The sequence below is a fragment of the Passer montanus genome, unplaced genomic scaffold (genome assembly GCF_014805655.1).
Source record: "Passer montanus isolate IOZ18808 unplaced genomic scaffold, ASM1480565v1 scaffold15, whole genome shotgun sequence".
In the NCBI taxonomy this organism is placed as follows: domain Eukaryota; kingdom Metazoa; phylum Chordata; class Aves; order Passeriformes; family Passeridae; genus Passer; species Passer montanus.
Genome location: NW_024362051.1, coordinates 1170960 through 1193018, shown reverse-complemented (window position 1 = coordinate 1193018; position 22059 = coordinate 1170960). Strand labels below are relative to the sequence as shown.

The window sequence follows — 22059 nt, the reverse complement described above, 5'->3', positions numbered from 1 at the left end:
TTCAAGAACAGTTGAGCTTCCAAGTGAAGAGAAAGCTGACTTAGTTTTAGTTAATCTGCTCAGGCTGTGCTTGTGGCAAGGCTGCTTTTCATCCTAGAAGAACTGAAAGCAAACTTGAAAAACAATGTCAGCTATTTAAAATTAAAGATGTTTGAATTACTTGCATGGTTAAATTCCAACTCCTGTATGCTTTTAATTCAGTAGTGTTGTACTGTTCTCATCAAGTTGTACCTTACACTTTTATATCTTTTCTGCTTAATTGGTTCAGGAAAGCATGTGCAGGATATAAAGGCTGGCAGGCAAGTTAATGTTGTGAGAAGCCTCATCTCCCATTTCTTGACTTTTTAACCTTGAACTATCCCAGGAATTTTTGCATTTGGGTGATTAAGAAGGTATGACTGACCTCCTGCTTGCAGAACCGGTTTGTTAATCACTGGGAATGATCTAAAATCTGCAAGTGGTTTTTGATAGCCTTCTCCTTGCAAATAACTTCGTTGTTCTTTGCTTCCAGAGGTAAATGATCTGCACTGAAGAGACATACACAGGCAAACAGACTGTCAGTGTGTGCAAAGCAGAGCTTGTAAACATGCAGGCCTTTGCAGAAGTGGCTAGAACAAGCAAGCAGCTGACTGTGCTGGTGTTCAAGGCATACTTTTTGTGCCTGGTGGGGTTATAAACCATGTATTATATAGATTAATGCTTCTGTGAAACCATTTGACTAATAGAAATGTATAAATGAATTTGTGTTCAGAATACCTGAAATACAGACTGGTACCTGACTTTCAGGTGTCTTTGATGTCTCCTGATCTCTTTTGTGGAGAATCTACTCAGGCAGTATGTGACTAATTTCTGTATAAAGGAAGAATTTAAATGTTATCTGCACAAGTGAAAGCAATAGAGGGTCTAATTGGTAAATTACACACAACTCAAGATACCTGAACAAGGTACAGAGGTTACCCTCATGACCTGGCCAGAAAACATCACTGAGTTCCTGAATGTCAGTAAAAATGTATGAAATTATGATAGCTTGGAAAATAAACTCTGAGGATAGGTGTTGGACTTGCTTATCCTAGAGGTGGCCCAATGCCTGAAGCATCAAGGGCCAGGAGGAAATACGAGGGGAAAGAGGTCTTCAGGAGGCTGAGAGGATAATCAATAACCATGGCAATGAAAACAACCACTTCTGAAAAGCAAACAGCTCTGCAGTTTGACTTGCTTGAGGAGATGTGTTATTTATTTTAAGCCATTTCTCTTGGTAATATTTATGTTGTAGTTTAAGCAAATTTGTTTGGTTTACACTAACAGCTTCAAATATGGAGGTTTTTTTCCTCAGAGTTGACCCCATTTTACTGTAAGACTGTAATTCTGTTCCCAGTTATGCTTTATCACAGCAAAACTAGGACCACACACTGACAGTCACTGAAATGAGATATGCTTGAGGTAACCAGAAGTTTAAGGTGACTGGGCCTGTGTGTGGGGTTTGACATAATGTCTCCCTTCCAAACTTTGAAATGTTGTGCTTGATCTCTCATAGCTATACTCTCCTTGGAGTATAGGTAAGAAGCTTCTGAAATCTGTGATCACTTCTTGAAAGCTTCTCCTTGTTTCCTGGCAAGCACACTCGTGTTCTCTGCTAATGTGATCCTGAATTGGGCCTTTCTGCTCCTTTGGGTGTAGAAGTCTCCCCTTCCAGCTCCTCTGCAGTTGGTGAGGTTTTGGTGCCACTGAAGTGTGACTTGGCCTGGAGCTGCCTGCTGTGTCACTGCTGTGTCCCTGCTGAGGATGCTGTTGGGATGAGCTGTTCCCATTGCCTGGTCCCTAAACTGCTGTTGGAGTGGGAATCCAAGGGAGCATTTAATCGTGCACAGGTGTGTGGAGATGGGGTGAGAAAAGCTTTGCCAGCAAGATCATAAAACATTCACTGCCACACCTGCAGCCTCCAAAGGCAATCCTCCCTGCAGTGAGAGAAGATGCTCCCAGGGAAAACAGTTACTATAGTGACGAATGGCCCTGGTGTGTTTGAGGGCTGGATCACCAAGTTGAGTAATAAATGTGTAGGTGTCTATTTTTAAAAGCTTTTGTGAGGAGGAGATTGCAGACAAATTTTCTAGGACTATGGCAAAGTGATAGGTTTTTCTGTGCTGAAGTTTAAAAATAATCATCGTCTGTCTTGAGAATGAGATGACCTCATTAAAAACAAAGAAGCTTGTATGTCATCGTGTGGAGCCTCCTGGCAGTGATTCTTGCAGCAGCCTTCTGAGTTCCAGTAGCAGCTCTGCTGGAAGTTTGAGTTCCTCAAAACTCCATGTGCACAGCAAGCCCAGTGTCACAGCTGGAACTGAGGTGCCTTTAGCTCATCCTGGTCTGTGTAGCACATCCACACACATAATGAGCAGTGAGTTCCATTCAAACAAGAAATGAAGATATGCTGTATTAAAAAAAAATACAAAAAACCAGAAGCCATTGAAAATAAAACCTGACTCCAAGCTTCTCCTGCAAAATGCTGGGTTAAAAAGTGGTTTGATTTTGTAAGAGAAATGGTATGAGTGGAAGTATCTGCCACAACTCATTATTGTGTCCTGTGGCTTGACTTCTTGCCCAAGGGCTTGTCTGCCTCGCACCTGCTGCGTACCTGTGAGTGCAGGAGGGAAGGGCAGAGCTCTGCAGGGCTGGTAAAGTGTTTGCCAGCTCAGGCTGTAGCTGTAAGAGGAGCTGACGTGACAGTCCTGAGTGATCCAGGTGCTGCCTTTGTTCCTGCTGCAGTGAGCTGCTGCTGTGGGTACAGCAGACTGCAGGAAATCCCCTGGGCTGTCCTCTCGCCCGTAGAGTCATGAAGGATTTCATACGAGGCCATGTGATCTGTCCTGAACTGATTACAGTAAGGCTCTCCTGTTTAAATGGCTTTACTTTGTTAGGGGCTCTGAGGAGCCCTGCAAACACAGGGATTAAGGGGGTTTATGCACGCTGTGGAAGCCTGGCCCTGGCTGTTGGTTTATAAACCTTCCCTTCTCGGTGACCCAAGCTTGGTGTTTGCTGAGTGCACATCCACCTGCGTGCACTCATCATCGTGGCTTTGAGCCTCACCAGGAGCTGCTCGTGGTTTGCTGCTGGAGGCCCCCAATTGATACCAAAATGCAGTAATTACAAAAAGAACATTTCCTAGTTTAGGCAGTTCAGAATTGATTTCTGTTACCCCTGCAGTATTAACTCCAGATTTGTAAGTGGCACAGGTCACCCATCTCCAGCTCCTGCTAGGAATCTCTGTACAGCCATGTTTAACAAACCTTCTGTCAATCAAAAACTGGTTATACAAGGATTATTTGCCTTCAGTTTCCCATGTAATGAGGTTTTTGATTGACAACAGTGGAGTTCAAGAATATAGAAAGGCTTTCTGAATCTAAGATGAGCAAGTTTTCATTTAATACTGTTTGCACATGATAACATTGGCTTCCAGTTTTATCTGTGATAGAAACTGAAGGTGATCAAAAATCAGAAATATAGAAACCCTTCTCATTTTAAAATAATGTGACTTAGAAAATAGAGGTAGGAAGCTAACTTTCTATTTTGTGCTGTGGGAGTGGGATTTGGACATCATTTGCTGTACAAATAGTTGAGCTACTGTGGGCAAACATTTTGCAAAGATGGAAGTGTCTCGGGATGTTCAGCATGGCTGATGGTGAGCAGTGGCTTTACCCTTGTCCTGCCTCTGCCTGAAGACTGTCAGATGCTCCTCAGATTAGGAAGTTGGGTGATGCTGTTCTTCTACCTCTGACACAGGATTAGTTTCTGAACAGCCACCTTGACCTGCTGTGTGTGGTGGTTGCTGTGGGTGCCTGTTTCCCAGGTGTCCTAATGAGGAATTGCCCTTGTTCAAGTAAATTTGAATTTCATGAATGGAATGAAATGTAAAAATTACACACTGAAAGCTAAGGAAATATAATGGAAATTGATAAATGTAGGTTGATACATCTTTTTCAAAATACTAATTATTCCCAATAATGACCCCAATTTAAACATGCCTATGGGGGAGTGGCAGTCACAGGTATGATGAATGTGAGATATGGGTGAGTTCCTGTGGGGTGAACGTATGGGTTACTTTTGGGTGAGCTGGAAGGCCAGAGTTAGGCTATGATTTACAAATATCTTCTCCAGCTCAGGCAGTTTCTCTTGTAGAGCTCCTACACCAAGCTCAGCCTCCAGCTTAGAAGGAGATGCAGCACTTCAGGAGTAGTTCAGAGCTAACTGATGTCTGATGGGTGTCAGGGCAAAGGGAGCACAGCTGGGAGATGCAAACAAACTCTTGTCCCTAAGTGTCATCTCTTAACTAGGTCAGTTTGGGTTTCATAGAAAGTGCCATATGTACAGACCTTAATTTTGCCCCTTGGTTCCCTCTTTGTGGCTGGAGATCAGAAGTCATAGAGTCAGGATTTTCTGAACTTTTGGGTTCATTGCTTTCATGTGAAAACTGAGTGAGTGCATCTGAAGGTTTCCCTAAGGAAGGAGGGTAAGGAATGCACAAACCACTTTGCAGGTGTCCTTCCTTAGTGGTGAAAGGGGTGTATTTTTGTGCATTGCTGCTTTGAGTCCAGCTGCAGGGAGAACCTATTGTGTGGTAATGTGGTTTGCCTGAGCTGATGAGATTTTTTTCAAGGCAGCTAGGAAGCTTTGTGAATTGAAAAGGAGAGGTTTCAAAGGAATAGTCCTGCAGATGTGTCCTAGCTTTAACTTCCCACATGCAGAGGAACAGTCCTGTTTTATGCAGCAGTAATGCACTAACTAAATCATGTCCTGCTGGGAGAAAGCTTCTCCCTTTGCTCTTTAATCCATCATTGTGAGTATGCTTGGGGAAACACTGCTTTTTTGGATCCCTTCTGGAAAATTGGTTTATTTTAGTCTTCATAACAACCCCTAAAATCATATCCTAAAACAAGGAAATAATCTCTTTTTTCTTTTTATGCTGTATTCAGAGTCTTGCTATGCAACATATTACATGTCTTTCTTCTAATTGTACTATTGCTACTTTGATTTGTGATAGCTTTTCCCACAACAGCTAGGGAAAGGAGCTTAGAAAAGTAAGTAATATGGTTATGAAGCTGCAGTTATTTGGGGAAATAGCTATTTTGTCTATAAGAAGTGGAATTACACTCTTAGTTATAAAACTAATTACTATTCTGTTTACAAATGGGATAGTTGGAAGCTATGGGCAACCAGGAATAAGGGCATTATTCTGTTCTTGGTGAGGGGTGCTCCTTGTGAGATATGCTGAAAATATCAGTCTCAAAAGTGAAATAATTGTCTGTTTCTGAGCCCTAGTAACTGGCCAGTCTCCAGTTGGCTTGTGTCATTGCTATAGCAGACTGATCCTGCCTTGCTTTTTTCTTCCTTTTTCCAAAACTAACTGAAAGAACTGGCTGGATGTAGTTCATGCATTGCATTTCATATGGAAAATAGGAATAAGCATCCTTCAGTTGCTTGGTGCTCACTTCCTATTGAATCTGATGGTTTCTGAGCACTTTTATAAGGAATTCAGCTGCTTCTAACAAAATAAGACTGGACAAAAGCTGAACAGAAGCTTTATAAGTTTGGTGTTACATTTTGGAGCACCAAAGTTGGCACTACAGTGCCATTCCCTGATGAAAGTATTCCAAAGACTTAGGGCTGATAGGGCTGATCACACTGGTTTTTGTTTTTTACCAAGACAGGGTTTAATATTAATGTTAGATGGGATTCTTGAGCAAAATTCTGCAAGAAACTCCACTCAGTGTGTAACACAAATTAATTTACTGAGGTGTGTTTTATGTCTGCAGCACACCCTTACATAATGTACTTTAAGTATGGGTTTAATTACTGCTCTGTGTTGAGGGATTCTGCTTGGATCCCTCACCAAAACTGTTAAGCAGTGTAGCTGGGACATGGGAGATGGCTCCTGGTTTAATCACTCTGCACGGCTGGATGGAGCTGGTGTGCAATGCCAGGGGCTGCAGACACAGGATGGAATTGCACCTGTTCTTACAAAGCTCTACAGAAGTGGCAGAGCCGCAGTCATGGCACCAATTCACAGCAGTGTTTAGAGTGTTTCACCAAGTGATGCACTGGAGAAGACCCCGGGACTTCTGTGCCTTGCAGCCTCGATTCCTGGGGGTGGTTGTGGGCACCACAGTAGCAGTGTTTAGAGTGTTTCACCAAGTGATGCACTGTGGTTGTGGGCACCACAGTGTAAACAAAGACATTAAACCATTAGAGAGTGCCCAGAGGATGGCCATGAGCATGGTGAAGGGTCTGGAGGGGGAGCTGCTTGAGGAGTGGCTGAAGGGACTTGATTTACTCAGCATGGAGAAGAGGAGACTGAGGAGAGCCCTCATTGTGGTCTGCACCTTCCTCATGAGGGGAGGCAGAGGGGCAGGCACCCATCTCTACCATGAGCATGACAGGACTCGAGGAAACAGCTGAGGCTGAGCCTAGCAGTTTAGGTTGGATAGAGGTGGAAGTTTTTTCAGCCACAGAGTGGTGGGACTCTGGCCAGGCCCCCCAGGGAATGGTAATGGCCACAAGGCTGCCAGAGCTCCAGGAGTGTTTGGACAGTGCTCTCAGGGATGATACACAGGGTGGGATTGTGGGGATGTCCGTGCAGGGCCAGGACTCAGCAATCCCTGTGGGTCCCTTCCAGCTCAGCATGTGTCATGGTTCTGTGATCCCAGCATGACTGTGCCCCTCTCAGGGATGGGAGGGCAACATCTAGTTCAGCATTTAGCTCTGTGCCCTCCCTCTCCCCTACCTGTGCAGCCTCTACATGAACCACTACGGCTAAATAAAAGTAGATGCCATTTTCAGAGAGGGGGAAAGTGTTAACCCTGGTGTTTAACTTAACATTGCCAACACGTTTGCTACAGCACTTTCATCTGTGTTATCTCCAGAGAGTGGCTTGTATCTGACCTTGCTCTGCATTTTTACCCTTGTGCATCTTTGATTTGATCAACTCAGAGCAGCACATATTGGGTACTCAGCTTGATCCACAGGGAAGAACGTGGGATAAGGGATAGCAATCACAAGCATTGAGATTCTATTTTATTTTCAGGTAATCTCTGTTTTCTATACAAACACACTTTTGGTACACAGTCTAGATTAAGAACTGTAAAAATAAACCCTGCAGTGAAACTTTATGGAGAAAGTTTCACAGTTCCATGTTGTGAAGCTCTGAGTTGTTTTGCACAGCAGAGCTTTAAATTAAATTGAAATTTGCTGAGAGAGTAGTGATTGAAACTCTACTTTATATGGCAAAGGCAATGCATTGAAAGGGAAATGCAACAGCAGGTAAATTAGAGGTGTTAGTGGCTTACATGGCTTTTACAAAAATGGTCCCACCCCATTCTCGCTGCATACCAGACTCATAGGTCATATTAGGGGGAATTACGTTAGTTGTTAAATGTTGATTTTATGTTGAAGTCATATATGTAAGTTGAAGGCCATATCTTCTGGTTGAAAGCTTTTTTTTCCCTAAAATTCCTCTTAACAATGAGTGACTGTAAGATGTTAATACGGGAGTGCCAGCTGGTTCTCAGTGCCTCCAGATGACGTCTGCTCAAAACTTAGTAAAACTTTGTCTGTCAGCCCTCCTTAATTACCTTTGAGTAGGGAAGACTGGCTGGAAAGCTGTCCAGTCCCTTGCAGTGGCTTGCAGAGCTGCTCTGTGTCCCCTTTGGCTCCCTGTGATGTGCTGCTTGTGTTGGCAGAGCTGGGTGCAGCTCTGTAGGTGCTTGCTCGCCCCTTTGCTCTGGGTGTGTGCCTGCCTGGAGGGACTGTGGTGGTGTACAGTGTGTCCTGTGCTCTCTGCCACAAGGGCTTCTCTGGGAAGGCAGACTCAGCCCCCTTCCATACATCCATCCATACATCCACTACGCAGAGCACTGGGCTTGTGTGATGGATCTCTGGGCCTTTGTGCTTTTGGCAGCTGGGGATGTGAGGCACCTGCAGCATTAATTCCTCCTGGCTTGTGCCTCCCTGCAGTGCTGTTTGGTTTGCAGTTTTGTTGGTGCAAGCTGAACCTCATTAACTCTGAGTGAAAGGGAGGAAAGGGACGTGGTTTTGGTGATTGAAATCTGTGTGGCCACTCAAGGAGTGGATACTCTCAGCTTTGTGTTTAGCCATACAGGCCTTCAGAGCGTTGCTGGCTGTGCTCTGTAATAGAAAAACTCACCAGAGCAGTGCTGTGGAAATACTTCCTTGTTCAGACAGAGTGGGTTACACGTTTTCTGATACTGAGAAACTAATCTTATTTGTCATTAATGAAACGGCATATTGCAATGCAAATGAGAGAAGTTGCATGACAAGTGGTCCCACAGTCCTCAACACTGGCTATTGATCGTTCAGTCTTACTTATTCATGCTATGCAAATTGCATTTCTCATCTTGCTCCTTCTTGTCTACATATTTGTGGTACAGGACTTGCCTGCAAACAGTCTTGTTCTTTCACTGGAGAGGCAGGAATTGTTTCTGGCAAAGTTCTTAATGTTCCTTTGTCGAGCAAGTACTGGCTGAGCTGGGCAAGGGTCCGGAGCTCTGCCAGAATGAATTCATCTTGCTCTAACTTCAGATGGAGAAAGGGAAGAGTTGGTGGTGTATTATTTGATTAGAACAAAGGCTTTAATATAGTTTTCATTTCTCTTTGGTTTTGATACTGAAGCCCTTGTGGCATTTGTTCTCTGGTCAGTTGTTTGGAACAGGCATGTGGGAGTGTTCTTTTATTCATGCTAAATGTTATTTTGTGTTTCAGGTATACTAAACCACTGACCTTTGCTGACTGCATCAGTGATGAGCTGCCCTTAGGATGGGAAGAAGCTTATGACCCTCAGGTCGGAGTCTATTACATAGACCACAACACCAGTAAGTGACATGCTGCTGTGTTTTTGCAGAGTGATTTGTGCCTCTAATAAAGTTTACTGAACACAAAACCACAGAGTTGCTAACAGCATGTTTTAGAGTCCATGAGATCTGCAGATTGTGAAATCAAATCCTGTCCTTTTACATCATACAAAGTACTTTCCTCTCTGAGCAGGAATTTGACACCTTTTGGGTTGCAATCTTCAAACTGGCAGCCACGTTCAAGCCAATGCTATGGACACACCTCTGTCAGATTTGGTTCTGCTGAGGAGTCCAGCTGGGTAGCAGTGATCTGGAGTTTGTTCTTAGTCTGGAATTTGTCCCTGTGGCAAGACCATCAGAAGCAGTGCAAAGGTCTTGTGTTGATTCCCCTGGCAGGGGTGAGCTGAATGAACGTGAGCTCCCTTGGCAGCAGGAGCTCACGCTGCCTTCGCTGGAGACAAAACCCTCAAGTAAGCTTGGGATGTCCTGTTCAGGGCTCAGGCTTGGGGTGTCTTTATCCTGTGCCCTCAAATTAGGCCACTGCTTACACCCTTTGCTAGATTGCTTGATAGACCAAAAGAATATAATTTTGTAAGCTCATTTGAATTATAAGAAAATTTGTTGTATCATTACAGACATTACTAGAATAACTGTAACAGGTTGTGCTAGAAAAATCCCCTGGAGAAGTAATAAGCAAAACAAATCAATGACTTTGATTCTCTTTACAGAACAGCTCCAGCTGCAGCCCAGAAATTCACAGCAGAACCATGTCCGTGTCCAGGCCCTTTTAGGGGAACTTGCAGCTTGTGCTGAAAGAAACTTTTAAAAGACAAAAGTGTCTTGAAGTGCTTTTAAGTTGTGAGGTTTTTTAAATCTACTTCTAGGACTTCAACTGAGAACTTAACTTGTTTTTTGGGTTTGTTTTTTTGGGTTTGTTTTTTTTTAATTACATGATTTTTTAAAAAATAAAAATGTGGAAGTCTGGTGCATTTTTTTCCTTGGTGGATTTTTAACCCCCCTTGGTTATCTTCGTTTTCACACCCTTCCCTTTTTCAAAACTGCCACAACTTCACCTGGCCTGACACTGCACCCTCCAATCTTTAGCAACTTCTCTTGGGTATTAAAAATGCAGAATGAAAAAAGCCTATTCCCAAAAGCTCTAATTGACCCTGACAATACAAATATCATAAGTTCCCAGATGTAAAGGTGACACAAATATTTTTATTTAGAACTTTTCTAAATCCTGTGATTTTAGGATGACATATCTTTAAATAGCTTCATCCAATTTTTCTGTGAGGTAGGGATGTTGATTTTTCTTTTGATTGGAAAGTTGGAAAAGGTAGGCAAGTCTACAGGATCACACAAAGGAGATCTGCAGGGGAGAGGAGTGGACAAACTTTGCTTTAGAAGGTGCTAAGTTGCAAGGCACAAATTTGTATCTCCTATAGGTCTGTAAAACCAGGTCTGGTGTCCATTTCACAGTCTAGGAGTGAGAAAATTGCCTTGACCTGAAGCTCTGGGACATGGAAGCCTGTTGGACCCCTGGAGGGGGGTTTCAGTTAGCAGAAACTCCAGCATTGTTAAGTTTGAGGTTGGACTCAGTCATCCTGAAGGCCTTTTCCAGCCTGAATGGTTGAATGCAGGTGGGACAAACCAAACATGGTTTTATTTGTACATTTGAGTTGGTGCAGGGTGAACATGCAGAGGTCTGGTTGCAGGTCTGGGGCAGGTACCCCTGCTCTGTGCCACTCACAGGCACCACAGGATTCAAGGGCATGCAGAGAAGCCTTCCAGCAGTGCTGACACCTGCTTACTAACAGTGCCTTTTAAAAACTTCCACTTCTGTGGGATGTCAGAGACCTCAGTATTTAAATGGGAATTTCAAAAATTAAAAAGAAGAGGAGAAAACTCAAGACATATTTCTTGTGCCAGTTCTAATCCAGATCACAACAGAGCAGAGCACATCCATTTACCTTAACCTAATCGAGCAGCTCAGCTTTGTGGTTTATGTTGAAGTATCCTCTGGAGAGTGTCCAAAACCTTCTTCCTCTCCAAGGTCTCTGGCAGATTCCCTGGCAGGAAGGAACTGCTGAGGGTGGGAAGGGAATGGAGCCATGTTGGGTCTTGCTCATACTGTACAAGTATTTGAGATTAATTATCAGAAACGAGCCCAAGAATAGACTTAAATGAAATCTAAAGACAGGATCCATTAAAAGAAGCAAGATGGAGAACAATTGTAACCACCTCTGAGGGAAAATAAATACAATTAAATTAAATTGAGTACCCAGAATATTCCTAATAAAGTATTAATGCATAGCCTTGAGTGCGCCTCTCTGGGAGAACTTTGGAGTGTGATACAAAGAAATGATGCTGATGCAAGCATTGTAAACCTACATTCCTCCAACATGAAGCAAGCAGATTTATTTGTGACAAGCTCAACATTAAATTAGGAATTCACAAGACAACAAATGATGTAATAACCTGAATTTCTATAGTTCTTTCATCTCACTTCTGAATGTATTATGCATTTCTCAGTAGCTGGGCTCAGTGAGAGCCCTTGGCCAATACTTTTCTTGATTGGTTTTACATGTTTGAAAACCAAAGCTCAGAGCTGCAATCAAGGGGTTGCAGTTAATGCTTTCATTACTGAAAAAGGTTGAGGTGAATATTTAGAATAAATCTGGACACAAAGCATTTCAATACCTCAGTGTGTTGTCCATCCTCTCTGTGAGCTGTCTGCTGAGCATTCCCCAGGTCAGATTGTGGATGGGCTTGGAGCACTGGCAGTGCTTCACCACCTCTCAGAGGTGTTCAGAATTGGAGGCTTTTGCAGTCTTCCTCCTCATTGCTTCTAATAGAGGAATTTTCATGCAGCAGCTCCTACCACCCTTCTTGGGATTCTAGGAAGCATGGGCTGCTAGTCTAAGGAAAAACTGGAAATAACTAGGCTTGAAGACTTACATTGAGGTAGACTTATGATCCAGTGTCCTGCATCAGACTTCAAGAGCCACAGGAACTTTGCCAACATACTTTTTATGCTGGAAATTAGAGAGCCCCGAGCCTCAGTTGCTGGTGACTGTGCAGTTGTGTCCAGGGAAGCTGCATGTCTGGGAATGTGGGGGCAGCTCCCTGGGTAACACCAGACTTCCCATTCTGGTTCAGCTGTGGAGAAAAGGCAGTTACTTCATCTGGCTGTGGCTAGTGGTTATCTGGAAAATGGGATTTGGGGGCAAGAATCCAAGCCAGGAGCATGTGGGGATGTCAGAGTCTTACAGGTTTTGTGCCCTCCTGATCTTCCTTTTGCTCCCTCTAAGACCACAGTGCTATCCATGAGGGCCCCTACAGCTGGTACAAGCAGCTGCTTTTCCCTCATATTATTTTGGGGCAGTTTTTCAGGTCCAGGTCTACCTTTAATATTGTATCAGCTGAAATATTGCTTCTGCTTGCAGGACCTCTAAAAGACTCTGTTGAAATGCTTCTACTAACTATACTGGGGAGTTTTTTATGCATTTTTTGGCTTTTCCAAGTTTTGCGATGTAATTTGAAGTGCCATGTGCTCTTTTAGGTCTTGAGATATTGTTAGAAACAGCTTACTGCTGGAGTAGCCAATTAATTTTCTCCTCAGCATGATCATGGACAGCTTGTGAAAAGAATTGAGTGTCCATCCCTTGGGTAAACCCTTTATTTCTGGTTCTGCTGCTAAGAATATTGTCTGACTTCTCTTCCCCTCATCCTGTGTACTGCAGTGTTAGTCTTACACCCGACTCACTTAAGAGCTGCTCATACCTTCCACTCTGGCAGCTTTTACTAAATATTTAAAGAGGCTCTTAAGATATGCAGATTAGATTCCCACTGCTAGTTTCAAGCAAGTCCTTTCTATTAATTATTCATTATGTGGTAACTAGGCATCCTTATTCAAGCATGTTAGTTTAGACAGTTCAGAGCATTTGGTCAACTAAATATTGGAGCCTGCTCCAAACAAGAACAGATAATAGCCTTGAAATATAAATGAAAAATGATTTGGGCACTTTTTCACAAAACAGGGACAAACACTGACAGTAAATTTACCTTGTTAGTGTTAGGAGTAGCTGCATGTCTGTGACCTTGCTTCTTTTTCATGATTAGAAAACTGGAAAGGAATGTGTTGGTTGTGTTGGGGTAACAGAGATGGAAGTGCTGTAACTGCTGCATTCCCTGTTACCCTAAACTCCACCTCCCATATCCTTCAGTCATTTACTGCTGTGCCTGCTTTCCCTAAAGGAAATGTTTACTCCTCTCTGAGATTCTGTTCCTATAATGTCATTTAAGATGCTTTCACAAATCTGTGATTTAATCACACTTTATTTTTACTTGCCTCTGGAATCTGAGTGAGCAGGTTTTCTTTCCCCCTTGCAATAAAAGCCATTTGGCAGCCAAAGAGGATGGGCAGAGCTGTAATTGCTTTCATGTTGTCAGGTGCAGTATAATGCAGTTATGTGGCAATGATATTTTGTGAAAGTTTTATCAGTGAAGTACTAGAGGTATTTTATTAGTAATGTTATAAAGCAGTTGCAATAAAGATAAGTATAACAGTCAGTATCTTAGAACTGTGTATGCATATTCTTGGGTGGATGTTTTTAAGAGCCAGAACCAGGGCAGCTTCAGCAGCAGACAGGTTGGAGAGTTACATGACGGTTTTTTTGTGGATTATTCTATTCAGCATGGCAGAACTCATTGGAATTCATTGTGGATCAACAGTCACTCCTTAGAAGAAACAAAAATGTCTTTATTTTTTATCACAGGGATGGGGCAAGAGACTGTTTTAGAATGTCATAAACAGTGGAGCTTTTCCAAGTAGCAGAACAAACCTGCGTTCTGTTGATCTTGCTTTCTTGTGTTTTCTCTCCAAGAAACGACTCAGATAGAGGACCCTCGGGTGCAATGGCGGCGGGAGCAGGAGCACATGCTGAAGGATTACCTGGTCCTGGCCCAGGAGGCCATTGCTGCCCAGAAGGAGATCTACCAAGTGAAACAGCAGAGGCTTGAGCTGGCCCAGCAGGAGTATCGGCAGCTGCACGATGTTTGGGAGCACAAACTGGGCTCTCAGACCAGCTGTGAGTACTTAGTGAGCTCTTAACCCGCTCTTTCCTCAGCTGTGCACCCTGTAGGACAGTAAAAAGCATGAAGCTGCTCCTTGGATAGAGCACTGAGATGGTGTGCCATGTCATTCTGATGTTTGATCAGTTTGTTTCAGAAATGGTGTCTGCCCAGCACCTGTTTGGTAAAGGCTGATTGTTGTGAAACGCTCCTGTGTGTGGCTCAGTCACTGCAGTTAACATGCAGGTTTTCTGCATGGGCTTCAATAAATGCTAAAAAATGTTTGGCTCAGTGTGAAAAAGTAAACTTACATGGTATTTTCCTGGATTCCCCTGTTTAAAGAATGGAAACACAGCAAGAAGGTCCATCCCGGTTAATATTCCCAGGCCCTTTTGTAGTTTTATATCCCATGTAGTTGAGTGATGGTCTAGTGGAGCTGAGGGTCTGTATTTTATGCCATGTTCCAAGTCACCACTGGTGGATTGCTTCTCTGTGTATGAAGAACAGCAGTTTGTGCTCCATATTCTGTGTCACAGCACATCAATGCCAATGTCGCTTCAAGATTTGGTGCAGAAATCTTCATAGAATACTGTATTTCCTCCTTATTGGTACTAGTTAGGTGCTGGAAGATGTCCAGAACAGGATTTATTTCATGCATGTATTCCAGAATTTTTGTTATAATCCTCAGTATTGCAGATTTTCTGTATTCTTGCCAGCTAAGAACCTCCCCCTGTTTCACTCTTGTGAGTTATGTGTGATGGTGGAGAATTCCACTGGCTAATCCTGTGCCTGGTGTTAAAAATTTTTAAGTAGTTTTCTGTCAGCTGAAGGATTCTTGTTTGACAAGAGTGCTGTCCCTCATCTCTAGAACTGGGATTGCTCTTTTCTTAGGACTGCTCTACCCAGAGCAATGCACTGAGAACGAGTTACAATGAATTACATGGGCGAGATGGGATCTGTCTTGAAAAATACAACCAAACAGAAATAACTAGAAATGCTTTCCCATGTTTTATAGGGCATAAACTGATGGCTGCAAGGATCAGAATATCTCCCTTGCCTACAGCTACCTCTAACAACATTGCACATTGGGGAGCTTCTGTACCTTCTGAGGCAGAAGGGTTTAACTGCTGCTGAGAAGAGAGTTCTGCTCTTAATGGGACATTGATTTAATCTGGTGTGACACATTGTATGGTTGGTCATGTCCTCAAGGCTGTGAAAAGGCTTGCATCACATTTTTCAGTTTCTTCTCATTCTTTGCTTTTCATTGTTTCTAAACATTCAGTGGATTGTTTGCTCAGTAAGGAAGTCTGAAAAAAATAATTAAGTAAACCTTCATGCAATGCCTGATCCTTCAGTTCTGTTAAATGCCTTTGGAAATGCAGGAAGCCACACCACTGAATGGAGTGAACATGTTTGGGAGTTTGAGTTAAGTGTGTTAACCTGGAACAAATCCAGACTTTGGAGATGCAGGACATGCTTTGGCCCCTTCAGTCAATACTTTTTGTGTGGTACTTGACTGCACTATTGCCTTGCCCTGTCTTTGAGCAGTGAGATGTGGAAATTGGGTAACAGACCTACACCAGCAATGTGTGGAGGTGTGGGTGTGCAGGAGTGATGGGAGATCTCAGTCTGTGGTGGGCTGGTGGAAGTGTAGGGTGAAGGCAGAGCTGCTAAACTGGCTCTGTGTTTGTTCCAGTGCTTTCTGGCTCCTCGTCAAGTTCCAAGTATGACCCCGAGATCCTCAAAGCAGAGATTGCTACTACAAAATCCAGGGTGAGTAGTACAGATGGACCTTTGCTTGACATGAGTAGTGTTCAGGTATTTCCAGATCTCATGGCAAATACTGAAAGGAGATGCCAAAGCAGTTAGGAGAGCTAGTGTTGCCATTTAGGAGGTAGTTTGTCACAATTTTCTAATGTTGCAGCCTTAGGAATTTAAAACAGTTGTTGTTTTGGGTTTTTTTCCCCTTAGACTAGCCTGGCTTGGCAGCTGGCAGTGCAGGGTGGCTGTGGGATGTGGAGCTGCGTGCTGGCTCCTGCAGTGCTGGGGAGCTGGGGTCCTCCCCAGGGACTGGCAGCTGTTTGTGCAGGGCTTAGTGCAGGCTGTCAGCAGGGGAGGGTGTGCTCTCATGCAGAGCTCAGTTTGGGAGGAAGAAAGGACTAAAGTAAAGTAGGTCAGTAAAGTGGCCTCTGTGGAGGAATATAAAACAGCAAGTGTAGGGTCAGTGCATTTACAATATGGATTATCATCCTACTGTGTTACTCGTGCAGTGGGGCTTTTTTGCTGGGGAACTTGGAGGGTGGCTTCAGGTGCTGCAGGTAACTCCTGTCCTGATGCTTAGCAGTTTTTTAATGACTGGGAAGGTTTTAAACATTTCTGAGAGAAGTTGATATGTGTTTCATTGCTGTCTTTTTTTAATTTTTGTCAATTTTTCCACTTACATGGCTGGAACTTCCCTTGAGCCCCGTGTTAAGAGGTGTGACAGCAGCTACTGGATAAAGTCCTGGCCAGTGATAAAGTCCTGATGAGGAGGCAGTCAGGGCTGTTTCCTGCTCTTGAGATGAGCTGATTGCCTGGAAACTTTATTTAGAGTATACTGTCTGCACTGAATAAGTTTTGAATTGAGTGGGTAGCACTGTACCTAAATACTCATATAAAATAGCATTCTAAAAATGTGACACCTTGCTGCAGGTTAATAAACTCAAGAGAGAAGTAGCTCACATGAAGCAAGAGCTCCAGTACAAAGAGCATGGATTTCAAACCCTGAAGAAGTAAGTGTGTTCTCAAGATCTTTTTTTTTCAGAACATCTCTGGCTTGCAATGCATCCCCCACTACATTTATAAATAGCTGCCTAAATAACATAAGCTGCAATATGCTGCTGATGATATCTTTAGGCTGAAAGCAGTACATGGCCAAGGGGGAGTTCTCTCAAATCAGTGCCTGTATGGGATTGACCACATTAGAACTGACTTCATGGCAAAAAGGTTTTGAACCAGGATCTCGTCAGTAAACTGATATTCTGTTTTACTCAGTATTGCTCAATATGGATGACACTGCAGCCTGTTGTCTTAATTATAAGAGACATTGATTTAGGGCACTGAGGGGGAGTGAAGGGGAGGAAAAGTTTCAGGTACTTGCCTTTGTGTGACTAGACATCTGGCATCTTTCAGATAAATATTTATTAAAAGGGTCAACCCTGGTAGAATTCCTTTGAGGAAAGGGAAGGATGAAGTGGCTTGTAATTAGACTGTGCAAGCAAATGCATCTGTGCGTGTGAGTCTGTGCCTGGTTTTTGAAATCATGACTGAAAATAAGGTAATTCTCAGAGAGGGCTAAGCTGATCCTCTCCAGGTTAGGAACAGGGCAGCTAGCAGCAGTCTGCCCTAGCACACTGTTTTGGGGGTTTGTGTGCACCTCCCTAAGGAATCAAAGAGATGATGATATTGCTGAAATCAGAGCTCTGAAGTTTAATGTACTGCTGAGTGGAGTAACTTAGGCAGTGGGGAGTGGGATCTTTTGTTCTTTCTGTTGTCCTTGTTGTACTTTGGAGTGTGTTTTTGTTAAAAATCCATGTCAAGACACATCCATCTAGGATGATTCAATTAACTGGATGTTATTAAGTGTTAGCTTACTGGTTTTTTGCATTTCTATACAGAATTGACATGAAAATGTCTGACACTCAAGGTGGCTACAAACTTGATGAGGCACAAGCCATTTTAAGTGAAATGAAAGCTCTCAAGAAGGCCATCACGTCAGGGGAGAAGGAAAAACAAGACCTCATTCAGGTATTGAAACAAGATGACTTTACAGTATTTTGTGTCACCATTGCTAGAAGATTGAATTTCTGAGAAGTAATTTAAGTATTTTGTATTTCAGATACATAATTAAGTTTTTTATTAAACTAGTTTTGTGTTGGACCACAGCCTCTGCAGATGTTCAGATGCTGGAAATGAGCAGTATAAAATACAGTCCAGCCATGCCTGACTGAATTTGCAGAGTCTGAGTGGGCACAGCAGACATGGCCAGATCTGAGTCATGGGGTTAGGCTGAACTCTTGTAGCTGCTGAGGTACTTTGTGCAGAAGTGAGCTCACCTCATGATTTTTTTGTGTGGTTTTAGAGCTTAGCCAGGTTAAAAGACAGCTTTGTGAATGACAGAGGATCCCAGTCAGACCTGTGGGCCAGCAGCATGTCTGTGGAAAGCTCCAGCCCTCTGCTACCCCGGCAGTACCTGGATGTCAGCTCCCAGACAGACGTTTCAGGAAATGTGAGTAATGTGTGAGAAGCCTTGTGCACATGGAGACATTCCTCTGAACTGTGTCTAGAGCTACCTCACCATGAGTTTCCAAGTAGGGACAAGTTTCTGTGAAATCATAACTTCTGGTTTGAACTGCAGGGTGGCTCTGTTTCTGTGTGCAGTGTTAATGTATCACTGAGAGCAACTTGATGTTTCCCCACACTGTCTGTCAGAGCAACCCAGGTAGGAATAAAAGGGAAGGAAGTTTGATTTTGCCTGTAGGTGTAGCTTCTTCGATACAAACACTCCTTTAGCTCTTTATAGCAAAAGGTTATGAAACAAGAGACATTGAGGAGCACTGGGCTAAGCTCCAGTGAGGACTCTTCCCCTAAGAGTGTTTGGCTTTCACTGGGTTACAAGTGACAACACCAGCTTATGTGCAGATATTTTGATGCCCCCATAGCTGTAGTGCTCATAAAGCTTCAAACCCCCACATGCAAGTTGACCAGAAGTGTCAGGTTGGTCCCAGCCTTGCTAAGGACTAGATCAGTGCTGGGGGTACATCTTATTTCTCTCCTGTGAGCCTTTACTTAAAGGTTTGCAGCCGTTTGCAGTCAGGGCCACACATGTTAGTAAAGATCTGCAGATTTGGGCATGGTGCGATGTCCTTTGTCTTTAAGACTTTACAGCCAAAGCAAGATGTCATCCAAACCAAACTGCAGTGCAGCACTTAAGGATGCAAAGAGCATTTGAGAAGAAGGATTGCAAAAGTATTTGTGTGTTCATAGAAATAGAAGCCAAAGACAGATGTGGTGGATTTTCTCTTCTTTCTAGCCAGAAAGGGCCTTTGAATCTTGTTGGGGTTTAAGTATTTGAAGAAATAACGAAAAATATATTTAAGTGCAGCATGTTCCTGTGTTGTGATTGGTTTAACTAGGAAATGACTGATAAGATCAAGTCACTTGTAACAGTGTCAAGGAAATATCAAAGGAGGAGTGGTTGCTAAGTTGCTGATGTGGTGTTTTTGTCTCAGTTTATGGGCAGCAGCAGTAACCAGCTGGCCGAGAAGGTGCGACTGCGGCTGCAGTATGAAGAGGCAAAGAGAAGGTAATTCTTTGGCCCATTGCCCTCTTTGGTTGTCACACAGCTCATTCTGAGGATAAGTTTCACTAGAAGAGGTGCCACCACACTGAAACCCAGCACTGCTGCTGAGTAAATGTAGTCATTTTTGAGCCAGTGAGACAATAGGCTTTTTGGGTCAGTGTTATCTTTCAAGAAATAAATAACCATCCTAGAAATTACTAAGGCATGACTAATGCATAAAGAATTCAGTCTGGCCACACCTATGGGGACATAAGTGGTTCTGCTACCTGTTGCCAGTGCTTCCCCATTCCTAATAAGGAGACTGTACTGCAAGGCATCTCCTTACCTTGTTTGAAATGAATGAATGCTTGCATGCCTAAGTGTGATAAGGATAGATGTATGTTGTGTTAACACCTTACATCAAAATATGGTCAATGCTGCAATTCCAGAGCTTATCTGTAAGAATGTAAGTTTTCACCTTTGCCCTCTGATCTCAAAAGAATGAAGAATAGATTAAAAAAAAATATATCTACTTAACCGGCCAATTTAAGCAAAAGCTTTCCAGGATTTACTTTTTAATAGATAATAGCTAACACAACTGCATAGTTAAATGAAAAACCACCAAGAATTATTACTTAGACTTTGGCTGGCCTAGTCTTTGTTCAGTGATGTAACCATTGCTGGTGGTGACTTTCTTCACTTTCAGCTGTTCTACAGGGACTTTGCAACTTCAGAATAACTAAGTTCAGATGCATGGTACAATCTGTGTGTGGGATATATTCAAAGAGAAAGCTTTTTGTCCAGCCTTTGGTTATAAATAAGAGCCTTAAGGCTGAGGTTACTCATAATGTTCTCATTTTGGTGTACTGGAGTGGCCAGTAGGCCATGCTTCTCAGTGGCATAAAATTTGATCTGTGTCTGTGGCAGTTGTCAAAAACTGCGTGCCCAACTGCTTCTGACACAAATTTATATTTCTTTTCGTAGGTGGAGCAATTTTATCAGAACTGTTTATTTTGCCAGTCCAAGGTTTGCCAAACCACCTTGACATTCAAATGATTCAGTGGCTTTTAAAAACAATATTAAAAATACCATTCCTTCAGATGCAGTGGTTAATTTGGCATGTTAAAATTGCCATTTACTTTTAAGCTTTGCTAAAGGCTTCAGTTTAATTCACACTGACTTTACACATTCAGATTGAAGAGGAATACTCTTCCTTTATCCTGTATCTTTTCCAAGGAGGGGCAAGTGAATAGTGACAAGCCTGCTCTTTCAATATACTCTTTTATAAAGAGAGAGAACTTTATAAAGACACCACAGTGGTTCATTTGAAGTGGTGATGAGGAGCATAAACCTTGCAGTTAAGGAATACTTGCTGCTCATACCCCATGTTTGTCTTAGGTTATTTATAGGTTTTTCTCAAAGTTTAACAAATGTTTTCATGAGGAAAGATGGCTCTAAATGGCACAAATAGTTGAGGCTAAAATGGAAAGATCTCCAGCTATCAAAGTACCATGGTTTTGGCACAGTATTTAGTAGGAGCTGCAGAAACACATACCTCAACTGGTTTAAAGCTGGAACAATACTATGGATATAGTGACTCACAAGGAACCTTCTGTTCCTGTGAAAATTCTTCCTTGTGATGTTTGAAGTGTTTCCTGTCCCCACAGCAGCATTAAAATGTTCCAAAAACACAATAGAAGACTAAGTACTTTGCCCACGCACAAACTGTGAAGGAGCCAAGTGATGGAAATACATGTGTTTTATTAGCTCTGTGGTATCTGGAAAGCTAAAACTTAAGGTTTGAAATCAAGTTGGTCCTCATATTAATTAGTTTAGAATTACTAGATCTGTAAGGGGCTGCTGCTTTAGAAAGTAAGCTCTGGCAGACACTGTTTGCACCATTGCTATGGACCAGACTGAAAGCTCAGATGTGGGTGAATATCTGACTGAACATCACCACACCAGAGCTGCCAGAACCCAGTTCCCTTCCCCACCACTAACTCCTTTCCTGTCACAGCTCAGGCAGACAACAGACCCCTAGAGCAGATAATATAAAACCCAAAAAAAAGACACAGGGCAGCTACAGTGACAAACCTTTGGCTTAATCATATTCAAAACTGAGAATGGCATCACGTCAAAAAGGTTGTCATTGCTACATCTCAGCAAGGAGATAGCTGCTGCAGCATAAATGTAATCAGAGATGCAATTAAATTGTGTTGTACAACTTCAGACAAGTAGCAGTAACTCAGTTGTGTAGCACTTGCACCCTGCACTGTTCTAATTTCTTCAGCAGTTAAACTTTCATCTTGGGTTCTGTGTCACTGGTGGTAACTCAGGGATTTTAGAAGTATGTTTTTTTTAATCTCCTAAAATGAAATACCTTAATGTCACATTAAGCAAATTACAATGATGTTGGGTATTTGACTGGTCAGTTTTTAAACCACACCTCCCACTTAGCTTGTGTTTTTTTTTCTCAAGAACAGAAGCTTATCTGATACAGAATTGTTAATTACTGGTTGTAGATACACATCTTATGCTCCTGTGGAGATGCTTGTGCTCTGAAAAATCTCTGGAGACACTAAAAATGTTGTGTGCTATGCCTGTGTTGTATAATAATAGAAAGAACTAACTTTCCCTAATTAACAAAAAAGGGCTTTGTTATGACAATGAATAAGTCATCTCACTGCCTTTTCTAGGTAGAAAAAGAACAATTAAATAAAATTTGAGCTTCTTGTTGTGTATTTGTTGAGTGTGGTGGCCATTCAGAAAGGTGGTGTGGCCTGAGGCCAGCATTGCAAGCCCAGC

General features: G+C 42.7%; 1 protein-coding gene across 1 annotated transcript in view; it reads left to right on the top strand.

Moving 5' to 3' along the window:
* WWC1 (WW and C2 domain containing 1) overlaps nucleotides 1-22059 on the top strand; it is a 66800-nt gene that overhangs the window by 21523 nt on the left and 23218 nt on the right. Inside the window, exons 2-8 of the mRNA XM_039701640.1 lie at nucleotides 8770-8879; nucleotides 13748-13951; nucleotides 15631-15707; nucleotides 16626-16705; nucleotides 17591-17720; nucleotides 18055-18201; nucleotides 19205-19278. Coding sequence (XP_039557574.1) covers nucleotides 8770-8879; nucleotides 13748-13951; nucleotides 15631-15707; nucleotides 16626-16705; nucleotides 17591-17720; nucleotides 18055-18201; nucleotides 19205-19278 — 822 coding nt within the window. The remainder of the gene's footprint in view (nucleotides 1-8769; nucleotides 8880-13747; nucleotides 13952-15630; nucleotides 15708-16625; nucleotides 16706-17590; nucleotides 17721-18054; nucleotides 18202-19204; nucleotides 19279-22059) is intronic.